Source organism: Chiroxiphia lanceolata, chromosome 1 (assembly GCF_009829145.1).
Source record: "Chiroxiphia lanceolata isolate bChiLan1 chromosome 1, bChiLan1.pri, whole genome shotgun sequence".
NCBI lineage: Eukaryota > Metazoa > Chordata > Aves > Passeriformes > Pipridae > Chiroxiphia > Chiroxiphia lanceolata.
Window position 1 is genome coordinate 41,791,144 of NC_045637.1, and position 21,010 is coordinate 41,812,153.

Below are 21,010 nucleotides of genomic sequence, written 5' to 3' on the forward strand. Positions count from 1 at the left end.
GAGCTTCATCTTGGATCCTGAATAAACAGTTGGGAACTCTCTGATGTTCCTTTGTGTGGACCAACAGGCCATTGGTTTTGCATCTGACTTTTTCGTGGAGCTGGGTCATGATGATTTAGGTGGGTTTTTGCCTGATAAAGCAAGATGAAATACCGCGTTTATGCCATTTTTGTGGGGAAATGATCCAGTGTTGTGTCATATAATATAACTTTTTCTCTTGATTCCTTATAAGAATGTTGTTGAACTGTATTAAAAAAATTACTTTTCTATGATTTGAGTAAAGTGCTTGACCAGAGACTTGAAGTGATGTAAACTTAGCATATCCAGAAGGATTTGAGACACTCTCTTGACCTAAAGTGAGGGTTGTCTACCTCTGGTAGTTGATTATATCTCAGTTTTGGCCTCTTGAACTGTTTATGAGAAGAAAAGCTTTTCAGATATGTGTTTCAGAAAGGCAAATAATTCCAGAAATCGTTTGTATCTGTATCCATATCCCACCAATCTATAAAAATAATTTTCCTCTAAGTGGAGGTGGAGTTGTGTATTCTGAGAGATGAAATGCTGCCTTGATTTACTTGTTGACGTATGTTTGCCAGTAGAATCAAAGGAAAAGTTCCATCTTGAAAGCATCTGAAAGGGTCATGATGGTTGAGGTGTCAGGACTTTAGGTACAGACTGAAGAAAATCCTTTGAGTCTAAGTACACTTAAGGCCCTCTTTCATTCTTGAAACCTTCAGAGAGTGCATGCCAATTAAGGGGAAAAAAGCATTTCTTTAAGAAGGCTCTATATAAAACACGTATGTTCAGGCCCCGCTTCACCTGTTTATTGAAGGGGAATGTGTTGTCTTTTCTGCTCCCATTCAACTTCTAGACCTAGAATATCCAGCTTGGAGAGAGAGCCACAGGGCAAGGCTAGGTTGCCCATCTTCTAGCACCCTATCAAAAACCCAGCCTGGGTAAGCTGGTGAAGTCCCTGCTGTGAGAGAAAATCAGCAACCCTTCTCAGGATCAAAAGAATCCACTTCAATGGTAAGTGACAAGAACCCTAGTACTAATTATGGGAGATAACTGTTATGGGTGAAACTTCTTTCTGAAGTCCTGTGGTAGACTGTCTTGGCATTAAAGGAATAGTAAGCTTAATCTTCCTTCAGAATATTTGTCTTCATTGAAATTTAAGGCTCATGGTAGGACTCTGAAGGCTCACCTTTTTAATTAGATTTGAAAGGCAAAGTTCCTGGTATAAACACAGAAAAGTAAAGTTTCTTCCTACTGCTCAGCTGGCTACTGATTGCAGTAAAATCTAAGCGGGAAAAGCAAACTGTCTCCAAAACTCACAGCTTTCTTGGTTCAAATCATACTGATAACTTAGTTTCAAATAGTGTAAATAATGCTTTAATGTAAATTCTTGTTGAGGTTTAATCTAACCAGGGCAACACGGACTACAAGAATTGCAGTGGGATTCTTTGATGCCAGAGGCTATGTTAAACAAAAAGGAAAGGAAAATAAGGGTTTGGAACATATCCATTTTATATTTAGAGATATTAGAGAACTGCTGTTTCTAATCCTATACCTTTTAGACCAGAAGCCTCTAAAAATCCCAATTGCATCTGCTCTTACCTAAGGAGGTTGTTGCCCTCTCAGAACCACACATAAAATATATTTTCAAAATAAATCCCATGGTGGACACTGCCTTTTGTTGGAAGTCTCTCATTGCTACAGGTTTTGATAGTATTTAGAATTTTTGGTATGTTAAAACAAGTTATGACAACACTTGATGCGTGGTTCCTATAAAAACTGTTGCTTCACAAAACCCCACAGTGTAAAATATGAGTCTTTCAACCTGTAAAACCATTTTTTCTGCTTCAGTAAAAAAAAAAAAAAAAAAAATCTTCTGGTTTTTGTAAACAGACAAATCATTTTCCAGGTTTTAATCGGTGGATGTACTAGGGCCTTGACAATAAACTGAAGTGACAGAAATTTTTTTTCTTACTTCCCTGTTTCTGTTAACTGTTCTTAAAATTATCTGTGGAATTGATAAAAAGTGTTCCTTCAATATAATTTTTAATTATACCACCAAGGTTTAGATACGGTATCTAATGACATTTAAATTTTGTAAACCAGTGTTGAAGGGAGAGTGACATTAATGAAGCATTTTTAGGAACCAGTGTTTGACTTTTTCTTCAGAACTAATTGAATAATGAGTTTTGGTCTACTCAGTGAAACTGATGAGAGTATCAGAAATTTTAAACAAGATGGCTGAGAAGAACCAAGAGAATTTTATTCAGAGATGGAAATGACAAATACAAGAGATACCAATTTCTCACTATCCCTACAACATTGCTTGGAAGCTGAAAAAAATGTTTAAGGAAAAGATTATTGAATAAATATTTTAAAACATTACTTTTGGCTATTACTGTAATGATTAAAATTACTATTGCAGTTGGATGCAAGGGGCTTAAAGTCTATAAGGACAGCTTTTTGATTAATACTTTGTTTTACTTTTTGTAGTGTACATGCAAAAGGTATCAACAGTAGTAGGTGAAATGTGGGTAGCTTTCCAACAAAACATGGTAGAAATAGATAAACGTGTTTATACATGAACCAAAGACTAATTTACAGAACTTGAAAAAATATTTAACTGAGATGAACAATGAAGAAAGAAAAATAGAGAAAATGTAGCAAGAGCTTGCCATCTTACCCTGCTATTGCCTCACTTCATAGGAAAAGAATTAACAGTCTTTAAAAATTTTTTTCTATTAACTGGTGCAGGTTTTAAGTTTCGTAGCTCGTGATTTAATCTTAAATAGACATCACTGAGAGGATATATCATGGAAAGTATGGAAAAACCTTTTCCTGCAATATGTAAGAAGCACCTTTAAATCTGATTCATTTTAGCTCTAAAGCACTCTTGCAGTCAAGTAAAATGAGAGGCTAATGAGCCATAGGAGTCTGAAAGTATTCCATGCTGTTGCATGTTCTTGTGGCATGTTATATCACACAAAGCCATGTGAATATTGCCCTTCATCTGTTGTTTTCAAAAAATTTGTTTTAAAACCTGAAAAATTGACTAAATTATCTGAAAACTTCTTCAAAGCTTCTTTCAGTTGAATGTGTTAGTGTTTAAACAGGTTCTAGGAATACCTGGAGTAAGATTACTGATTTATGAAATTATTGTTTGTTATAAGAGAAGCTCTCAATGTCTTTTTAATGCAAGTGGACAAAGAAGCCAGACCTTTCTAGATTAAATGGTATAGCTTTACAGTCTGTGTCTTCGAATAACCACAAGAACTTACTTTGCAACTGCTGTAGCTCTATAGACCAGATTTTGGTTTAGTTTCTTATTCTTTTCACCGGCAAATCTGCCAGAACTGGTGTTTTTTATTTCCTTCTTTACTCCCATCTTCCAGCATCCTGAAGAGTCCGTTTTTGGGAAGTACAGACAGCAGTATATTAGAATTAGGACAACAGTGTGTTAGTATAGGACAAAAGTAAATGTTACTTCCTCGTCGTAGAAACAAAAATTGTTTAATGTTTTATCACATATTTTCAGACTCTACATATTGTGCACATTAATTGCAGTGTCTGGTTATTAATGTATTTGATGGTTTAAGGGGAGTTTGATATAAAGTTAATTCCATGAGTTCTTATGCTGGATTTGCTATTCTGGTTTGGAATATGTATTAAAATACGTTATGGTGGGTTTTTTTCCCACAAAGAGTTATGTGTGAAATTCTTTGTTCTAATATGGTGTCACTGTAGTTCAAATGACAAATGTTAACAGCTTGCCAGCCTTTTCTTATACATCATTAAAGCTGAACAGTAGTCCTTTGTGCACTAAATTTAAATAAATTTAAATAAATTTCCTATTAGAAGGGAATTACGTGAAGCAACTTGATGGTACTGAATGAGATGTCAGGATTTTTAGAGGGTTTGAGTTGACCAGCTAAAGGAAATGAGTGTGGATGGGAAAAGAGCATACTAAATTCATACTGAAATGGATTTTCTTTCTGTAAGGGCTGTGAGCAACAAGCTGAGAGATATGAGTGTGTTTAGTTAATGTAGGGATAGGCAGAAGTGTACTGTCAAATGATGGCCTGATATGAGTGTAGTAGTTGAGAGATGTAAAATGTACCAAGAATGGTGCTGGGTTTAAGAAGTAATTTAGTTCTTCTCTTAGCAAAGGACAGGTATAAGTAGTTTTAATGGTTCCACAGTATTGCTTTTTTAAGCATCTTGTAACATGTTTTATTGTTTCCTTCAGATACAAATCTGCGGATGCTGACAGTTTGGGGTTTTTTTTCTGTTCCAATTACTTAATATTTTTCTCCCCAACTTTATTGAACTTGTTCCTTTTTAAAGAATTAAGTATATTTACCACTTAAAAGCAAAAAAGGAGACAATTCATGTGTAGTTGCACCTTGTATTTGCATCTCTTGTATTCATAAAGGTTGTATAAGTAGAAGAACTTAGCCCAAGAAGTGTCCTGTACATATTCAGAGCTGGAAGTAATTAAAGGTAGTGGGGTGGGTGTCGTAGTAGGACCAACCAGTTAATCCCCTTGTAAGGAAATTCCTGCTATTAGGGTAGGTTACTGTACTGTACTCCCGGTTTTTTAATTAATATTTTACTGTGACACAAATACTAGATTGGTGGATATGGATACAAGAGCAACAAACTTAATTCTTTGCTGCGTTTTTAATGGTTATTAATGTTATTACAGTAATAATACTTTATTGTGTTGATAGCTATAGGGAATCTAAATTAAATCATGGGCAGTTACAATCTATTACTTGATCATTTTCTTAAGTTTCTGTAGCAAAGGCACAAATTCACTTTAAATTCTACAGATTTATTTTTACGTTTATCTGGAAGAAAAGTACTTTGGCTGCGTTGACTGTGAACTCGAAATGCCCATCCAGTGGAAAAGATGGAAAGGTGGAAGCAGATGGTCAACAGATGTTTTAAACGCTTGAAACTGCTTGGTTATCTTGGGCCATTGCTACGTGTGATCTGTGTGCTTAATTTTTTTCTATGGCAGGTGCTCATTTGAACAGATTTTCTATTGCTATATTATCTCTAATGGGAACTTAATTTCTGTTCTGTTGCCTGTTGGTTCTCTTCTAATCAAGATGCCATATTCAACTGAAGAACCTGATGTCACTAAAACTTCTCCAGGTTGTTCCAGCACTTTTTTTTTCCCCTTTCTTTTGGTATCTGATGCATGAAATTAGAGGGGTTTTTTTTGTGTTATCAGTATAATGCTTGTGTAAAGCCACCTTTTGGTAGAGGTGAACAAATGGTAAAGACCACTTGGCATTTCTTAGTTTCATTTCAGCTTGGAAACAAACAAAAGATTTAAGTGAAATATTACCTCATCTTGATAGGTATCTTATGTGTTTATCAATACTGCATGTTAAAGCATTAAGAATTTTTTCGTCAATACCATTAATACAATATAACTCTGTGTAACACAGAACGTAATGTAATATCTGTAATAGTTTTAGATAATTTCCTGATCGATTAGTGGGGTCTTTTATACTTGAGTAGAACCAAACTAAACTTTACTTTTTAAAAAAAATTATTTGGGCAAGTTAGTAGAAACAATTTTGAAAATTATACTTTGGTCTGTATTTGAAGGTCATCACAAATCACTGGATTAGAGAAATATGAGAAGATGGTACATGCCTTTACCAGGTCTTTATGATTCAGAGGTGCATGTATATTTGTCAAATCAGAATTGTCTTAAGATTCAGGGCACTGGGAAAGAGTCTTGCTGCATCACTAGATTTACGTTACATGGAAGTAGTATATTCACTGTTGTATGACATGAGTAGGTTTGACAAATCTATGATACTCTAGTAACTAGGAACTCAGTATGCTTTTATTTCTGGTATTTTGTTGCTGCTCATGCCATAACACATGAAGCAGTTGGTTCTGTGAGAAGCATAAACGAAGAGGGGTTGGTTTTTGAGCAATCACTTTGCTATTGCCAGAGACAGTTTATAAGTTTTTGCTCCCATTTTTTCTACCTACTTTTAGCTTTTTGGGTTACCTGAACTGCCTATGCTAGTATGCATGCTAGCTGGGTGTGAGCATTGCATGGCCAGGGGAGCTGAGTAGACCTCTTTGTTTTTCATCTGACATGATTTGAAGAGGTGTCTTCAGGAATTACATGTAACTTAGTCCACACAGTGTTTAGGTTTGCTGTGGGAAATGAGTCTGTCAGGAGCCACCAACTGTGACAAACAAGGTTGAAACTAGCTGAAAAACTTACATAGAGGAAGAAGGCCTTTTTTGAAGTAAATGAACTAATAAATAAATGGCTGTTTTGGTCATGAGCTTTTCGTCTCCACAAAGTTGTGCTAAGAACATGGAGGGAACACAGTCCAGGCACTTTGAAGTGCGTGTAGATAGTCAATCTGTAGTACTTAACCCACTTCATTCCTATAAGTGTGTATTAGGAAGTTGCTTCTGTGTCTTTACTTGTACTTTGTACCCTTCTGGTTGTAAGGCATGGAGCTAAATGAGAAATTTTCCTTGGCTTTTATTACATTTGTAAAGACAACTGTGGATTTTCATCCACAGCTCACTTACAGAATATTTTGTGTCTGGGGAACATTTTGGGGAGCTTTGTTTTGTCTTGTATTATGATTCCTTGGAGAGTTTTTGTTCTTCCTTGTTTTAAGAGGGTCTAACCACTGGCTTCATGAGCTTTTAGGGTGGTGTCGTGGTTTGAGAGCTCCAAAATCCAATTCCCTAGTCTAAGTCCCCCTCCCACATCTCAACCCAGTATGAGATGGGTTTTCCAGACACCACACGAGACTCAAAATGGGGGGAAGGGATTATATATTACAATGACTGTACAAATAAATACTACAATACATTATATACAATCTTAGCTATCTCTACCATGACATAAGTATTTACAATGGATCAAATCTCTTCTCCCCTTCAAATAAAAGTCCAGGAGGGAAGAAGGAAAAGATCCCTTTCCACTCTCAGAACAGCAGTCTCTCTAGGGCAGCAGCTTATCTTCTTCTCATGCAGGAGCTGTAGCTGATCTCTGCCAGTACACACGAGGCGGTATCCAAGCCCCCTCGGCCACTCGTTTCCAAGCGAGGATCTTCTTCTGTGGACTATGTTCACCCGGACAAGGTCGTGTCACCACAGTCATATCACGAAGCTCAGGGGTCTTCGTGACGGTCCATATCTTCAGGGGATTCAAGTCCCTTTGCAGAGCTCTGTGCTCTGTCTCAAACAGCGGGGGGGGGCAGGGTCACCCTCCACATTCTTCTTGGAGCTTTTTCAGCTCCTCTCTGTGTAGTGCATGTTGCATCTTAGGACTTCATCCAGTAGGAGTCCACCACCCCAACTTAAGAGGGGTCTCAAGTTTTGGGGGGTCTGGTTCAGTTCTTACCCCCAAAACTCTGTGTAAGCCGCCTCTGCTGCTTTCTTATCTCTTCTGGCTCTCTGCCACTGTTTCTTCGGTCAGTGCGGTTCTACCGCTGTTGCTGCTCACAGTGGAGAAACATCCCCCAGCTCTTAGCTACAGATACTTAGCCCAGTCTAACACTGTTCCAAGTCTCTGTAGCTCCCCTTGCTGGGGGCTGGGGGGACCCAGAGGCCCCAAGGGGCTCCGAGCCCCTTCCTCGTGGCTTTCACAACATGGCTACCTCTTCAACAACAAAACTACAACTACCTTCTCTTCCGTTCTGCTTGTGATATGTTTATATTTTGCAGAAGTGCTCATTGGGTAAAACCTCAAGACTTCAAGGGTCACCACCCCCTAGGGTTTTACCATTTTATAATTGCAGGGGGAAAACTGTTTCCCCCCACCACAGGTGGTTTCTAGTAGAGAAAACAGTTTGTGATTATCTGGTAATAAACTTGGTGTTTTTTAGGGGAGCATTCTGCGAAGATCAGAAGTTGTGAAAGCTGCGGGGTTAGGCAGGCAGGCTGTCTTCATTTTTCTAAAACTAAGCAGACACTGTCTTGAGATTTAAAACTGCATTCTAGAAAAATATCATATTCATTTTTCTCCCTGCCCCCTCACCCCTTTCCTGTTTTACTTTTGAAGCCTACAGGGGTAATTTGCTCAAACCTTCAAATTAATTGATGTGGTGATGCTTGATTTAAACTGTAGGCAACCTGAAATGAAAGCTGTATCAGGAACTGCCTGATTGACCTGTAGGTAGAATGTAGAAAATATAGGAAAACACATGGTAGTCCCAAGTGCTTAAAAAATGACATTGCTTCTTCAGAAAAGTAATCAATGCCTTGGATTTCTTTTTCTTCCCAGCATTTAAACTTGCCTAATGTATTTCTGCATCTTTGTATTAATCTGAAATCACTTCATCCACAGTTCAGGCTGGGCTAGCATTCCAGTTGTGTGCAATAAGGCAGTTTATCTCCACTCCCCTCCCTCTCCCTTTTTTCTTCTTAATCTACCCGTGTTGTCTGCAGCTTTCTTTTTTTTTCTCTGAATTTGGAAGAGTAAACAACGTTATGGACAGTTGACCATAAGCAGTACATGTGAGAGAGAGCTATGCAATAATTGGTAAAGGATTCTATCTGTGCCTAGTCAAAGAAGGAAGCGTTGCATTAATTTCAAGGTCAGGCATCCCATCTTGGGGGGAAAAAACACGCTAGCAGCAAAAACTTCAACTTCCTGATTTGTTAATGGTAACGTTCTAGATCAGAAAGTCAGCCAAGCCTCATAGGCTTCATCCTTAAGCAGTGAAAGCTGCCAGCTTTCACTGTAACTGAAGAAATATTGATTTGAATGTTGTCAGGTGTTGTACTAGGATTTGCTAATGCTAGCCAAGCCAAAAAAAAATTATTTTTCATTGACAGTCAGCTATAAAGTTCATAAAATGGCTATGTGTACTGCATGTTTTTAGAAAAATTCGTTCCTTCAGGATGATGTTTGAGATGCATTGGACTTTAGTGCTGCCAGATGAAGTTTATGAACTTCTTCATGTAACAACAAGAGTATTAGGTTTTATGTAATCTTTTTTTTTTTCAAAGAATGTCGTAAATCCTTTCTATGAGCTACTTTGTAACCTCTCAAATGTGCTTGGGGAAGACATAAAGTTATTAATTGAAGGATTTTTTTTACAAAATATTAAGTTTTATTATGGTGTTAACAGCTGAAGCAGTAACATGCTGCAGAGATTTAAAAAATGTCAGAAAATAAGTATTGTGGAGAATATATGCAGCTTTAGCTATGAAGTACTGTCCTGTACATTTTTCCTTTGGTATTTTATGCAGTGACAAAAAGAGTTTGTTGTACTAAAAAGGAGTTATACAGCTTTCATTTGCTAATGAAAATTAGAACAGATGCTTCTGAGATAATGAATGTCTTTCTGCTTTGCCTGTGGTCAAAAAATGTCAGATTTTTCCATTAAATTCCTTTTTGGGGTAAAGTGGATTGGGCTCAAGGTGAAAAATTTGGAGGTAGAGGAAAATGAGTTTTTAAAAAACCTAACTTATAAAAAATGGAGGTGAGATAATAGGAAATGAAACTTTTCAATGTTTATTCAACAGCCTGGATATCTCACATTGTTGATAATCTACTATTTAATGGCACTTTTACCATATGACTTAAGATTTCTGTGGACAAAGCTATTTCTTGTAGTTAGGAAGGTGATGCTTTGAGGCCTTTCTTGTGTTGCATAATACGTAATTATATAACTGCTTAAGAGCTTTTCTTTAGTGGTCTCTGATGTGGCAGGAAAAAACAGATTGTTTTCAAATTAGTACTGTCTCAATGCAGAATTTTCAAGTATGTATTTTAATCTTCTTTATGATACAAGGGAAGATATGAAAAAATATTTTTCTCTGTCTTTATCTGGAGTGACTTTTCTTAAAAATCCTGATTTGAAATGTGTCCCCTCTTTGTTTTTTTTCTTCTTCCTCTTAGATTTGAGTTCTGTGAACCTGCCTTTGTGGTTGGTAATTGTTTGGAAATAGCCTCAGACAGTCATCAGTATGACCGGATTTACTGTGGAGCTGGAGTCCAGAAAGACCATGAAAACTACATGAAAATTTTATTGAAAGTTGGAGGCATTTTAGTAATGCCTATAGAAGATCAGGTGACTTAGTGACAATTTACCCTTTTAATCTTCTAGTATGAGAACTATATATTTAAGAAATATATAATTCAAGGAATGCTTTTATATGTATATTTGACTAAGTTAACATTCAGCTAATAATACCTTGATTCAGTGTATTGTTGCAGTTAAGCAGATATTAATCTTTTTAATGAAGTCTTGAACTTTTCTGTTAAATGTGTAGGAAAGCATCAATATCCTGCTTCTAACAAAGTCTGTTTCGTACTATTTCCTGTATATTACATCAGTCTCAGAACTGCTTTGAAATCTCTCTGCCACACAGACATTTTTAGTCAGTACTTCCAAACAAAGAAACCACCCTCTAAACCAGGAGAATTCATTTCAGAGAAATACACAATAACTATGATAAGTGGTAGATTGTAAGGGGAGGAAAAAAAAAAGAAGAAAAAATATTACTTTATTTCCATTAGTTTTCAGTGTTGCTTTTCCATGATAGATTTACGATTTCAGACAGGTGTATTATTTAATAATGCTTCGCACTTTTATCACTTTTCATCCTTAGACCTCAAAAGGCTTTACAAAGGTAAGTATTATTCTCCCTGTTTTACTAGTAGGGAAATTGAGAAAGACAGATCATGTGACTTGATAGCCTCCTAAATGCAGATAATTACTAAAATGCTTGTTGGTAAGCATGCTAGTTACTTTACTTTCCAGAAAGAGTTACCACATTATCTATCTGCTTACTTAAAATACCAAAGGGATTTAAGCATAGCCTGCATGATTCAGTTCCATAAATACTTTATTTCATTATTCATTTGACTAAGATACTGTCAAGTGAAATTGATGGAATCCAACTTAAAAGTAGTCACAATCTATTTAAAAAAAAAAATTTAAGTGTGTGACTATTTCTGCCTTACATACAAATCGATAGGGACTTAGAGCATGTAAAGACCTGGGTTAACCTAGCCTGCAGAGACACAGCTAAGGGAATTTTTAATTCCTGATTTGGCTTCCTAAAGGGGTGGAGAATTTGCCTGGTAGGCAGAAGTCCAGTTCTCCTCACAGGTGCAGAGCATACTGGAAGGCTGTTACAAATGGCAGCAAAGGAGCTTTCTGTCTGCAAGAAAGGAAAACAGCTTTTCATAACGAGAGTGGTTGAACACTACAGCAGGTTGCCTAGACAGGTTAGGGAATCTTAGTACTAGATCTTTTTTAACTTAATTGGAAAAGCTACTGATTTAACTTTAAAGTTGGCCTTGTTCAAGGAGTAGGTAGGACTCCAGAGGCTGCTTACAATCTAAAGTATTAAAGTATTCTTTGATCTTTTGAAAAAATGAGAGAAAGCAAAACTTAACCTTGGGTCTTAGTTTTCCAGCTGCATCTCTTCTCATTGTCAAAGAGCCTTATTCATTACTCTAGTAACCAAGTAATATTTCAAGGAGTATCAGAGTCCTTTCTGTTGATAAAACAGCCCTAATAATTTAATTTTGAAGCAAAACAAACAACAGTGTGTTTGAACACCAATCTGAATAGTATGAGTATGACAAAAACTGTAACCACTGATTTATTTTGGTTTTGTTTTTATGCAGCTAACACAAATCTTAAGAACAGGACAGAACACCTGGGAAAGTAAAAATATCCTTGCTGTTTCATTGCTCCACTAGTGCAACCAAACAGAAATGACAACGGCAAACATGACACTGTGGGACTGCGTAAGTGCCTTTTGTGCTCACTCCCTTTGGCTTGAATGGTTGTTACAGTGCCTGATGGTTGAAGTCTGGAAGTTGAGATACTATGCTATAGAGACATACAGTTTAGGAAAACAGTAGCTCACTGATATGTTTTCGTGCTCCCAGTGCATGTTCTGCGTTCCCAGTTCTGTGTTGCTAAATGACTAATATCCTGAATTAAAATGATACAATGGTCCTGGTTTGTTTCTCTGGCCTTCCTTTCCTTTTAGGTTCAGCTTCTCTATTATAGCAAGGTATAGATAAAATAGTAAGCTAATATTAGGCCTGTCATAGTCCTAACTTTCTCAGGGTCTACCAGAAAAAACAAACGTTTTCTCTTCCCCCTGAAATGGAAAGAAGAGGTCTAAACTGCAACTGTGTGTGATAGAATACTAATAACCTGAGTGTGCTTGTGTCTGTCTGCAACAGATATAGTTGTACCTGTATCTGTATGTCATTAGTCATGGGAGTTGGCTTTCTAGCTGCAATGCTTTGAGTAGAGGTAATAAAGATATTTAGAAAGTCTCTGAAAGTATACGAGTTGCCAAGGTGGTAAGATGGGATGATAAGGAGAAGGGGAAAAACATGGTAGAGAAAGGTGTAAAGTTGAAATTTTCTGTCTGAGTAGTCAGGGCTAGGAGTAGAATAATAATGCTGAGCATGTGGGGACTTAAATAAACCTGACAAAGAGGCTAGGAGATGACATCTTTACTCTCCTGTTTTGTCCTGTTAACAAATAACCAAAGGGAACTGTCCCCTTTGCATGCTTCTTGCCTCCTATGCATATGTTTTAACTGTATAAGCCCTTCAGGAGTCCAGGTTGTCCTATCAGGTTGCATTGCCTGTAACTGCTGATCTGGCTATTAATTTTGAGACTGTGTGTGAGCTTGCCTAAGGATAGTTCCTTATTACAGTTACCTTTACTTTTATTTGCACAAAGTATAGAAGATCTTCTCCTTTATGTAATCTGTTCCTTTGCAGGAATAATTAATTTTGGTTGTTTTAACACTTGTTTTTTGAGACCTCAAAAGTAATTTCCTGTCATAACCTTGTTAATACAAGATTATTTTTTTCCTCTGTTCCATCCATAGTAGATAGGCTGTATCATGTCTTACAGCGAAATACAGAGGTGGGTAGTCAAACACTGGTCTTACTATGATTTTATACATATAATATATGTAATAATATATACATATAACTCCCTAGAACAGAAGAGAGTTTGTGTCACCATTACTAAATTTTCAGAATGAAAATAATGAAGACCATGAGCTTTCAGAGCTGAATAGTAGTACGATATTATGTTATAATTTCAAACAAAAGTGAGTTGTATTTCTTGATCAGTGTGGCTTAAATGCATGAATATCTGTGGAACTTAATTCTGTTATTTGAGTCTTCACTAGGTACTCTCCTGAGTACTTCTGTATTCAGATTTTCTATTACCTTGAATAGGAAAACTTTATGCCTGCCTCACTGAAGGACTTCTTAACTGTCCTTCCTACCCCTTGAGCCTTTTTTTTTTTTTTTTTTTAATACAGCAAGTCTTAAGCTTTCTAAAAGTTAATTTTTTTTATGCTACCTCTGTGTGTCTCTGGGACTTCTGAACAGAAGGGCAGGAGCTTTAGGCCTTGACTGAATTTATGAAATATGAATTGCTGGTAGTTACTGATTATAGGTTATGATCTTGAATGTGACTGTGAGGAGCTTAGTTTGTCTTTAAACCTTTTCAGATGCTGTTGTCTTCAGAATAAAATAGAATATAGTCACGCATAACTAGCACTAAAAATAATCTGGTTGTTTTATGTTACTTTATGGGATAAGAAAGCTGAATGCATACTGCTTTTACACCTTTTTCAGAATGCAGTGCTTCAAAATTTTATTCCATCCTCTTTTGAAGGAAATATTTTTTTTTCCTTCTGATTTTATGAAGTCTCTCTTAACACAGTTCTGTATTTCGGTTGAATGCCTTCTGGTCCATTTCTTCAACTTTACATACCTTCTGCTTGCATTTTTATAATTGGCTTACAATCTGCAACCCCTGAACTTATAAATGTGATCTGAATGGTTAGTTAGATAGAGTTTTGTTCTTGAATTTGGGGATTCTTGAATTTCTTTTATATGAAAGAGATGGGGCTTGTTTGGTAGTTCGGTTTTTTTGTTTGTTTGGGATCTTTTGTTTGGTGCATTTTTTGGTTGGTTTGTTTTCTTTTGGCATTACCTGACATCAGTATTGCCAGTCCTAAACGTTCTTTCTGTCTCAGATAAAACGATCAGCCTGCAACTGAAGTCAGTGTATGAAACAATAGGTTTTTTGAACTACATCAGGACTTTTTTTTTAAGCTGAATGGAATATTTGGAAGTGCAATTTTCAAAATGATTTCTTCACTAACTTCTAGTCCCCACTAATTTTATGCTAATTTGTACAGGAAGAAAAGTGACAAGCAAGAAAGTTGAACAGGCTACAGCTTTGGTTGATGTGCTTTTTGGGGTTTACTTTCCTTGGAATTAGCCATCCGTAGCTCATCTAGAGCAGGCATCCCCTAGCCCAGTAATACTGTGTCATCACCTGCCTGTCTGTCATTGGAAAACACTAGGCTTTTGGCTTTTTTCTTACTTGTTTTTTTTTTTTGTTTTTTTTCCTTCAGGAATTCAGTAATTCTGATTCCTTTTCTGCTGCAAAGATACGGGTGACTTATGTGGTTGGTCAGCTGTGGAATACTCATGTCCCCCCCTCATCAGTTAGATTCGGTAGAAAGGGGGAAAAGCATAGTGAGTGGAAGGAGGAGACAGAAGAAAGGCACTTGCCTAAACAAGTGTGACACAGGGGTAGAAATTGTTTTCCTACTGCAGGATGTTAACAGTGCTAGCAGTAGGTGCCAAGACTTGCCAGGTGCTAAAAGGTGACAGTATTTGTTGTTTGATGTCTTAAATTTATTTTAATAATCTGTTCATGCTTTCAACTTCTGTCAAAAGACTTCTTTGTTTCTTGGACTGTGACGCAGGGTTTGTGAAGGTGGCTCTATCCACCCTTGTTTTATTTGCATATTTTATCACGTACTAAAACTGCAGTTGTTTTTGAGCGTTAGTCTTACTGCCTTGCAGCTAATGTTTTGGGGGTTTTTTTTGCTAGAGGGAGATTTCACTTAGTATAACTTATTTTCTTTCATTTTAGCTCCGTGTGCTGTTAGAAACCTCCAGGACCTAGCTCGAATATATATCAGACGCACTCTTAGAAACTTCATAAACGAGGAGATGAAAGCCAAGGGTATTGCTCAGAAGGCTCCTCCGAAACGCAAACGCAGGAGATGTCGTAGACGCAGGATTAACACCTATGTGTTTGTTGGTAATCAGCTAATTCCTCAGCCTGTAGACAGTGAAGAAGATGAAAGAATGGAAGATGATAGCAAAGAGGAGGAGGATAAAGATCACAGTGAGGCCTTGAAGCCAGAAGAGCCTCCTCGAAATCTATTGAGAGAAAAAATTATGAGTCTACCATTACCTGAATCTTTAAAAGCATACTTGACCTATTACAGAGAAAAATAACTTGTTTTAAGTAGAAATAATGCCTACTGATAGTTCCTTTATTCTTGAAAATGTAGCATTTATTAAGAGTAGTGGACAAATTATTATTAGTTTTTCATCAAGACTGAAGTACAGCGATAAGTGGTAACTTGTCTCTATCTTGTCTTTGCTACAAGGAAGACTTGCATTCAACAGTAGAATCCCTTTTTAAAAATCTATTTTCTTTAAATTTTGAAAATGCTGTTTTAACTCTGATAGAAATATATATTCCATTATGCAACACTAATCAATATTTTGCATGGTAAGTCTTTTTTGATCCCTAACAGATTTGTATTGATAAAAGGATGAGTGAAATTTTATATATGCTAAATAATTGGTTAAAAATGTGCATCTGACTTGATGAACAATTTGTCTGTATTTATTATTATTAGGGAAATTTAAACATGCAGACACTTACCCTCTAATGTCCAAATCAGACCCTTTTAAAGTTTATTTTACTATGGCTTTGTTGCAATCATTATTACTATGTTGGTATAGATGTATTCCAACAACACAAGTGCAATAAATGTATACAGACACTGAATGAGCTGGCTTTAGTGAAATATGAAAATACAAGTTCTGCCATGTCAGATGACCCTGCTACTTCTGCATTAATCTTTTGCCAAAAGATCTTGAGACAATTAATAGCTTCTCTCAGAGCCTTAAAGAAACACCGTATTGAATAAGAAGCAAAGCAATGCTTACTTCAGCTCTGCTTACACTTCACTCCATTCTACACTGTCAGTATTTCTAACTAGAGGCAATTCCTCATTTGTGGGAAGTTTAGGACAGTAAAGTTTGTTTATTTCTACAGCTCACAGTATTGAGTCAAAAAGTTTGGTAATACAAGATTGTAATTTAGATTTCAGTCATCTATATTTACTGCTTTTAAATAGAGATAGAATTTCAACAAAGTTTAGTTTGTATTGCTTATTTGGGATAGCTATAATAGTAGAAGTTAGAATTTGTTCAGCAAATGCACTTTAGTAAGTGAATTTTATACTTAACATGCATCTCCAAGAAGGTAGACTTGTGCTAGCCTATATTTTGTTTCTGAGCATGGCTCTTAGCACAAAAATATTTATAAAATCATATGCATCTTTTGGAAACATAAGAGTAGCAGTGCAACTGTGGGGACCCACAATAGTGCTGATTTAAATCTTTCTATGATCTTTCCTCTTCTAGTTGTGAAGTTACTTGCAGTTTTCATTTTTAACTTTGCTTTTACCATTTTAATTTCTTCATTCTGTTGTAATATAACCACGAGGGTAACAGTTTATTAAGAACTTGGCATGATATGCATTAAAGCCACAATCATTGGAAATGTATACCTGTTGGACCCAATGAAAACATTCCTATTGAAATATCCCATATGATACATTTATAATACTGGGTGACTTTTTTTTTGTGTGTGTGTGTAAAAAAAAATGAACAGAATAATCACATCTTTCTAAAGCAGTAAATATTCTTAATCCAAGTATTTATAACCAACCAGTATTCATATGGTCTAGCAGTCCAGTATTGACTTCCAAGTACATTAGCATTTTCTTGCATCTGAGAAGGAAGATAAGACACAATCCCATGACACTGACTCTTTATGGTGCATTCATGCTGTAGTCCCTGTTTTTAAGGTACATCATAGTAATGTTTAAATGGAATTTCATGGAGGCCTGTTGTACCAGCATGTGGAGTTAACTTCCGCAATATTTACTGTATAAGTAAACAAAGGTATTGGAAATAAATATTCTGACTTTATTTTAAAAGCAGGAAGATCTTATAAGAAATAGTTTTCCGAAATAATGATACTAATAAAGTAATTGTGATGCTTCAGCTATAGAATTGAACATAATACTGTTTTAAATGGGTTATTTTAGATGGAGGTTAAATATCTAAAGTTTGAGATGTTGTCTCTCCTTTTCTTGGAATCTACATCCATAAGCTCAAGAGTATGAGATTACTAAATATTACTTAAGTACTTTAAGGACTTATACAGGATGCTTTTGAAAATAAATTTCTGCATTCTTTCACGCCTGTATACTTGGAAAAATGGGACAGTGGGATGACTTGTCATGAGTTCTTCAGTATGTAAGGTTTTTTTTTTTGGAGTCACTGAAAGAGAATGTTTTCTTCTGTGTTTATATGTGGATTTATTTTACACTCTTGAATTTATATTTACATAAATAAAAAGGTAGAAACACAAAATTAATTAAAACTTAATTTTTGCCATCTCACTTGATGATGGGGACATTGTTGCAATAAAATGTTTTTTTTGTGGTTTCTGCTTGCTTGAATTTCTGTCTTTCTGTGGAAGTATTTTGAGTTATTTGGAAATTCAGGTAACAGTTTGTTCATAATTAGGTCAATTACCTTTTAATAAAGGCTATTCTTGAATTTCAGAAATACACCTTCTTGCTAAATTTTGAATTTTTGCAAAGGTTGAAAGATGAGATGTTACTCGTGACACAGGAAAGCTATTTTGGGCCCATCACTACTTTTGAAGTCCTTACATGGAGAGTTCCGCTGGAGAGCCAGAAGCAAAAATGAGCTATATACTAAAGAACAGTTCCGTGGCTTGTTTGGTTTTTGTGTTTTTTTTTTTTCAACATTGGTATTTTTTTTCATCCTCAGCTGAGCAGCTCTCTGGTCAAAATAAATAAGGAAAACTGGAGGTAAGAGCACAAGGGTGGTGAGCAACTAGCGAGTCTCACTCCTTCTGAAACTCCCTCTTGTTGCAGTCTTATTTTATGACGAGTTAGAGGAAAGGTACCAGGTGGGTAGGCTGGGCTGACGAGCAGTGCTGTAATTGTGGTCACTGTAAGGAAATATGGGATGAATTGGAACTTCCAGGGGATTTTATCTTCTTTGGTCTGGAGGAGCACCCAAGATCAGTGCAGTCTTTTCAGATGACCTGAATTTTTGATCCCGTGTCATTCAGGAAAATCTCAGCAGGTGCCTCCCAAAAAGCTGGAAAGCAGTTTTCATTGAAATGAACCTGAACAGCTCTGTTCAGCTGAGCACTGTCTGTTGCTTGTTCAGGTGCTGGCAACTTAGTCTGTTTGTTTGGGGTTTTTTATCCTCTAATTTTTTTTCGCTAAACTACTTTTTTAAGTGCATCATTACCTGTCAGCTTGAAAACAAATAGGGAGTGTTATCAAATATGCTGTGTTCTGATTAAAGCTGTTTTAACTCATTAAATATTAATCTGTATCTCCTCAAGAGCTTCTCCTTCCATCATTCATGTAATTGAGTAAAACCGAAGGCTTTGTGTGATTTACTAATCAATTATAAAAGATAAAGGACCTGTGTGCTGTGTTCTTCTTAGAGGTATACACTGAATTTCACTTTAATGAGCTGCTACTTATTTGACAACACTTGAATCATGTATGAGATGTTTTCCATAAACTTGTTCTGAAAGGTCACTGGAGTGTAACTGGAACAGTGAGGCTTTACAGATGTGTGCTTCTTGAGATCTTTTAGTAAAATTAACTTCAGTAAAATCTGGATGGCTGACTTGACAAATGCCTGCCTCTTTGTGCTTCTGTAGCTTCACAGTGTTCAACTTGTTGAGTTACTCTGTTCAAGTAAAGCTGGCTTGTTTAGCCCCAGGCTTGCACCGTGTTTATGGTCAGTATGAAAGCAAGAATCTAATGCTGATTTATCAGTGCTTTTCAGCGTGATGGTAACATTTTCTTTCTGGAGTCTTCTGATTGTCATCCTTTGTATTCTGTGATGCTTTAAAGAGAATTTTCAGGGGACCTAAGGGGACTTACATGTCCCTATTAAATCTGTATTCTCTGCTGTGAGCTAGGAGTCTGTGTAATACTTTGCCAGAATATTTTGCAAACTATTTCCATGCTGGAGAGAAGCAGAAGCAGTGCAGAAAGCACTCCATTGTTGTCTTCTCTCACTTTTTCTCCATGCATTGGAGACCAGCCATAATGATCATAGGATGAAGAGAGAACAGAAAGCAAAGCTGTGAGTCTCAGTACATGCTAAATGCTGGCTTTGTTTCTTTCTGAGCATTTCCTTGCCATTTTGGTAGCCTTTTAGTCCTGACTGAAAAATAATTTATTGGCGTTTCCTACTGTGCTATCATGGATGATCTCCTTGCAGAGAAATGTTCCTTGCAGCCAGATAGACATACAGAGTTAAATTACAGTTCTTTATTACAGTAATACAATTAAAACTGTAGCAGATACACTTAATTTCTAATCCTTCTCTTGGAGTTATGCTCAACCTCCCTTTGTTTCCCGTGAGTGTTAAAACCACAGCTTGCACAACTGCTAGATAACACAGAGTTCTGTGTCTCTGCTGTCTGTGGGCGGAATATTTTGTTGATGTTGCTGGTTCCTTCTCACCCTCCTGAGATCACTTTGGGAATCATTTCTGTGTTGGATAATGTGCTCTTTGCATCTTCCTTCATTGTTCTGCAGCTCCAGTTTGTATTCAGGTTATCTCTGTATGATAATCTGCATCTGTTAGATGTAGATGCAGATGATGTTTGTCATCCTAAGACCAGTTCCATCAATCTTCAGGTCTGCATTTTGGCATTTCTGGCTATTCTGGATCTGTGTACAGCTGTGGGATCTCCAGTGCAAAGCATGGCCCACATCTTCTTAACCTGTCCTGTCTCCTGTGTCCCCGCTTCTCAGGGCCTCTGCTCTCAGACCAGGGCAGCATTTTCTGCACTACAGCATTACATGAAAATGATAAATACCTTGTTCTGCCAACAGTAATGACATTACTGTTACCTGTATAAAACTAGGCTTGTACCACACAAAGGTAAACATGAGTGAAAGGTTACCTATCAGGTCAGCTACGGAGACGGTGAAGTGTTTGTCCTGCCATGGGCAGTACCAGTACCATATGTGACAGGGCTACACAAGGATGAAAACAAGCTTTCATATCTCTCTTTCTGACTCAGTGATCAAAAAGCATTTTTTTCAGGGTTGAGACAGGAGCAGGGATAAGGAGAGATGAATAATTTTTACAGGGGAAGTGACTGGTAACTAACCAGTAGTGACAGGTTGGTTTATGTAACAAAAAAAATTAGCCACAAAATCTTTCATTTCTGCCACTTCCCAGGTCTGTACGATTCATAGTCTTTGTAAATGTTAGCTTGAAGGGAGATGGTGCTCTGTGTTTTAACCACTTTAAATACTTGATATTAATCTTTCTAACTGTATTGCCTTGACCTTCAGTTTTTCTCTTTACTAACTGGCACAGTGCAGTAGTCAGTAAAGGAAACCCTATAATGCACTGGTTTTGTACTGTTTGCTCCATATCTAACACGTTCTCTAACGTTGGCTTTCAGTAATCTGTTAACAGTAGCACCCTTTTTAGATCAGCAGCATACAAAATTAAGTCTGTTATTTGTGGCACTTTGTATGTTTTAGCTTGTGTTTCTCAAACTTGACATGTCTGTTTTCTACAAAAATAAAAAGTAGTAGATCCTTAAAGGATGCTTTTTTACCTTGCTGAAGAATTTTGTCTAAACTCGTGCGTGTGTAATCACGGACACCAAAAGAGGGCAGCATTGCTGTTTGGGAGACTTACAGACTGGGTGCAGGCAACTGTTAGTAAAGAAATAAAACATCTACATTGCTGTTTTCATAGAGAAATATTTCTCTGAGTAGCTTGCTTAGATAC

At 36.7% G+C, this 21,010-nt stretch overlaps 1 protein-coding gene across 1 annotated transcript in view; it reads left to right on the plus strand.

Moving 5' to 3' along the window:
• PCMTD1 (protein-L-isoaspartate (D-aspartate) O-methyltransferase domain containing 1) overlaps positions 1-17,652 on the plus strand; it is a 43,046-nt gene extending 25,394 nt beyond the window's left edge. Inside the window, 4 exon segments of the mRNA XM_032702187.1 lie at positions 9,923-10,094; positions 11,663-11,723; positions 11,726-11,785; positions 14,973-17,652. Coding sequence (XP_032558078.1) covers positions 9,923-10,094; positions 11,663-11,723; positions 11,726-11,785; positions 14,973-15,343 — 664 coding nt within the window. The 3' untranslated portion in view covers positions 15,344-17,652.
• Positions 17,653-21,010: the final 3,358 nt, after the last annotated feature.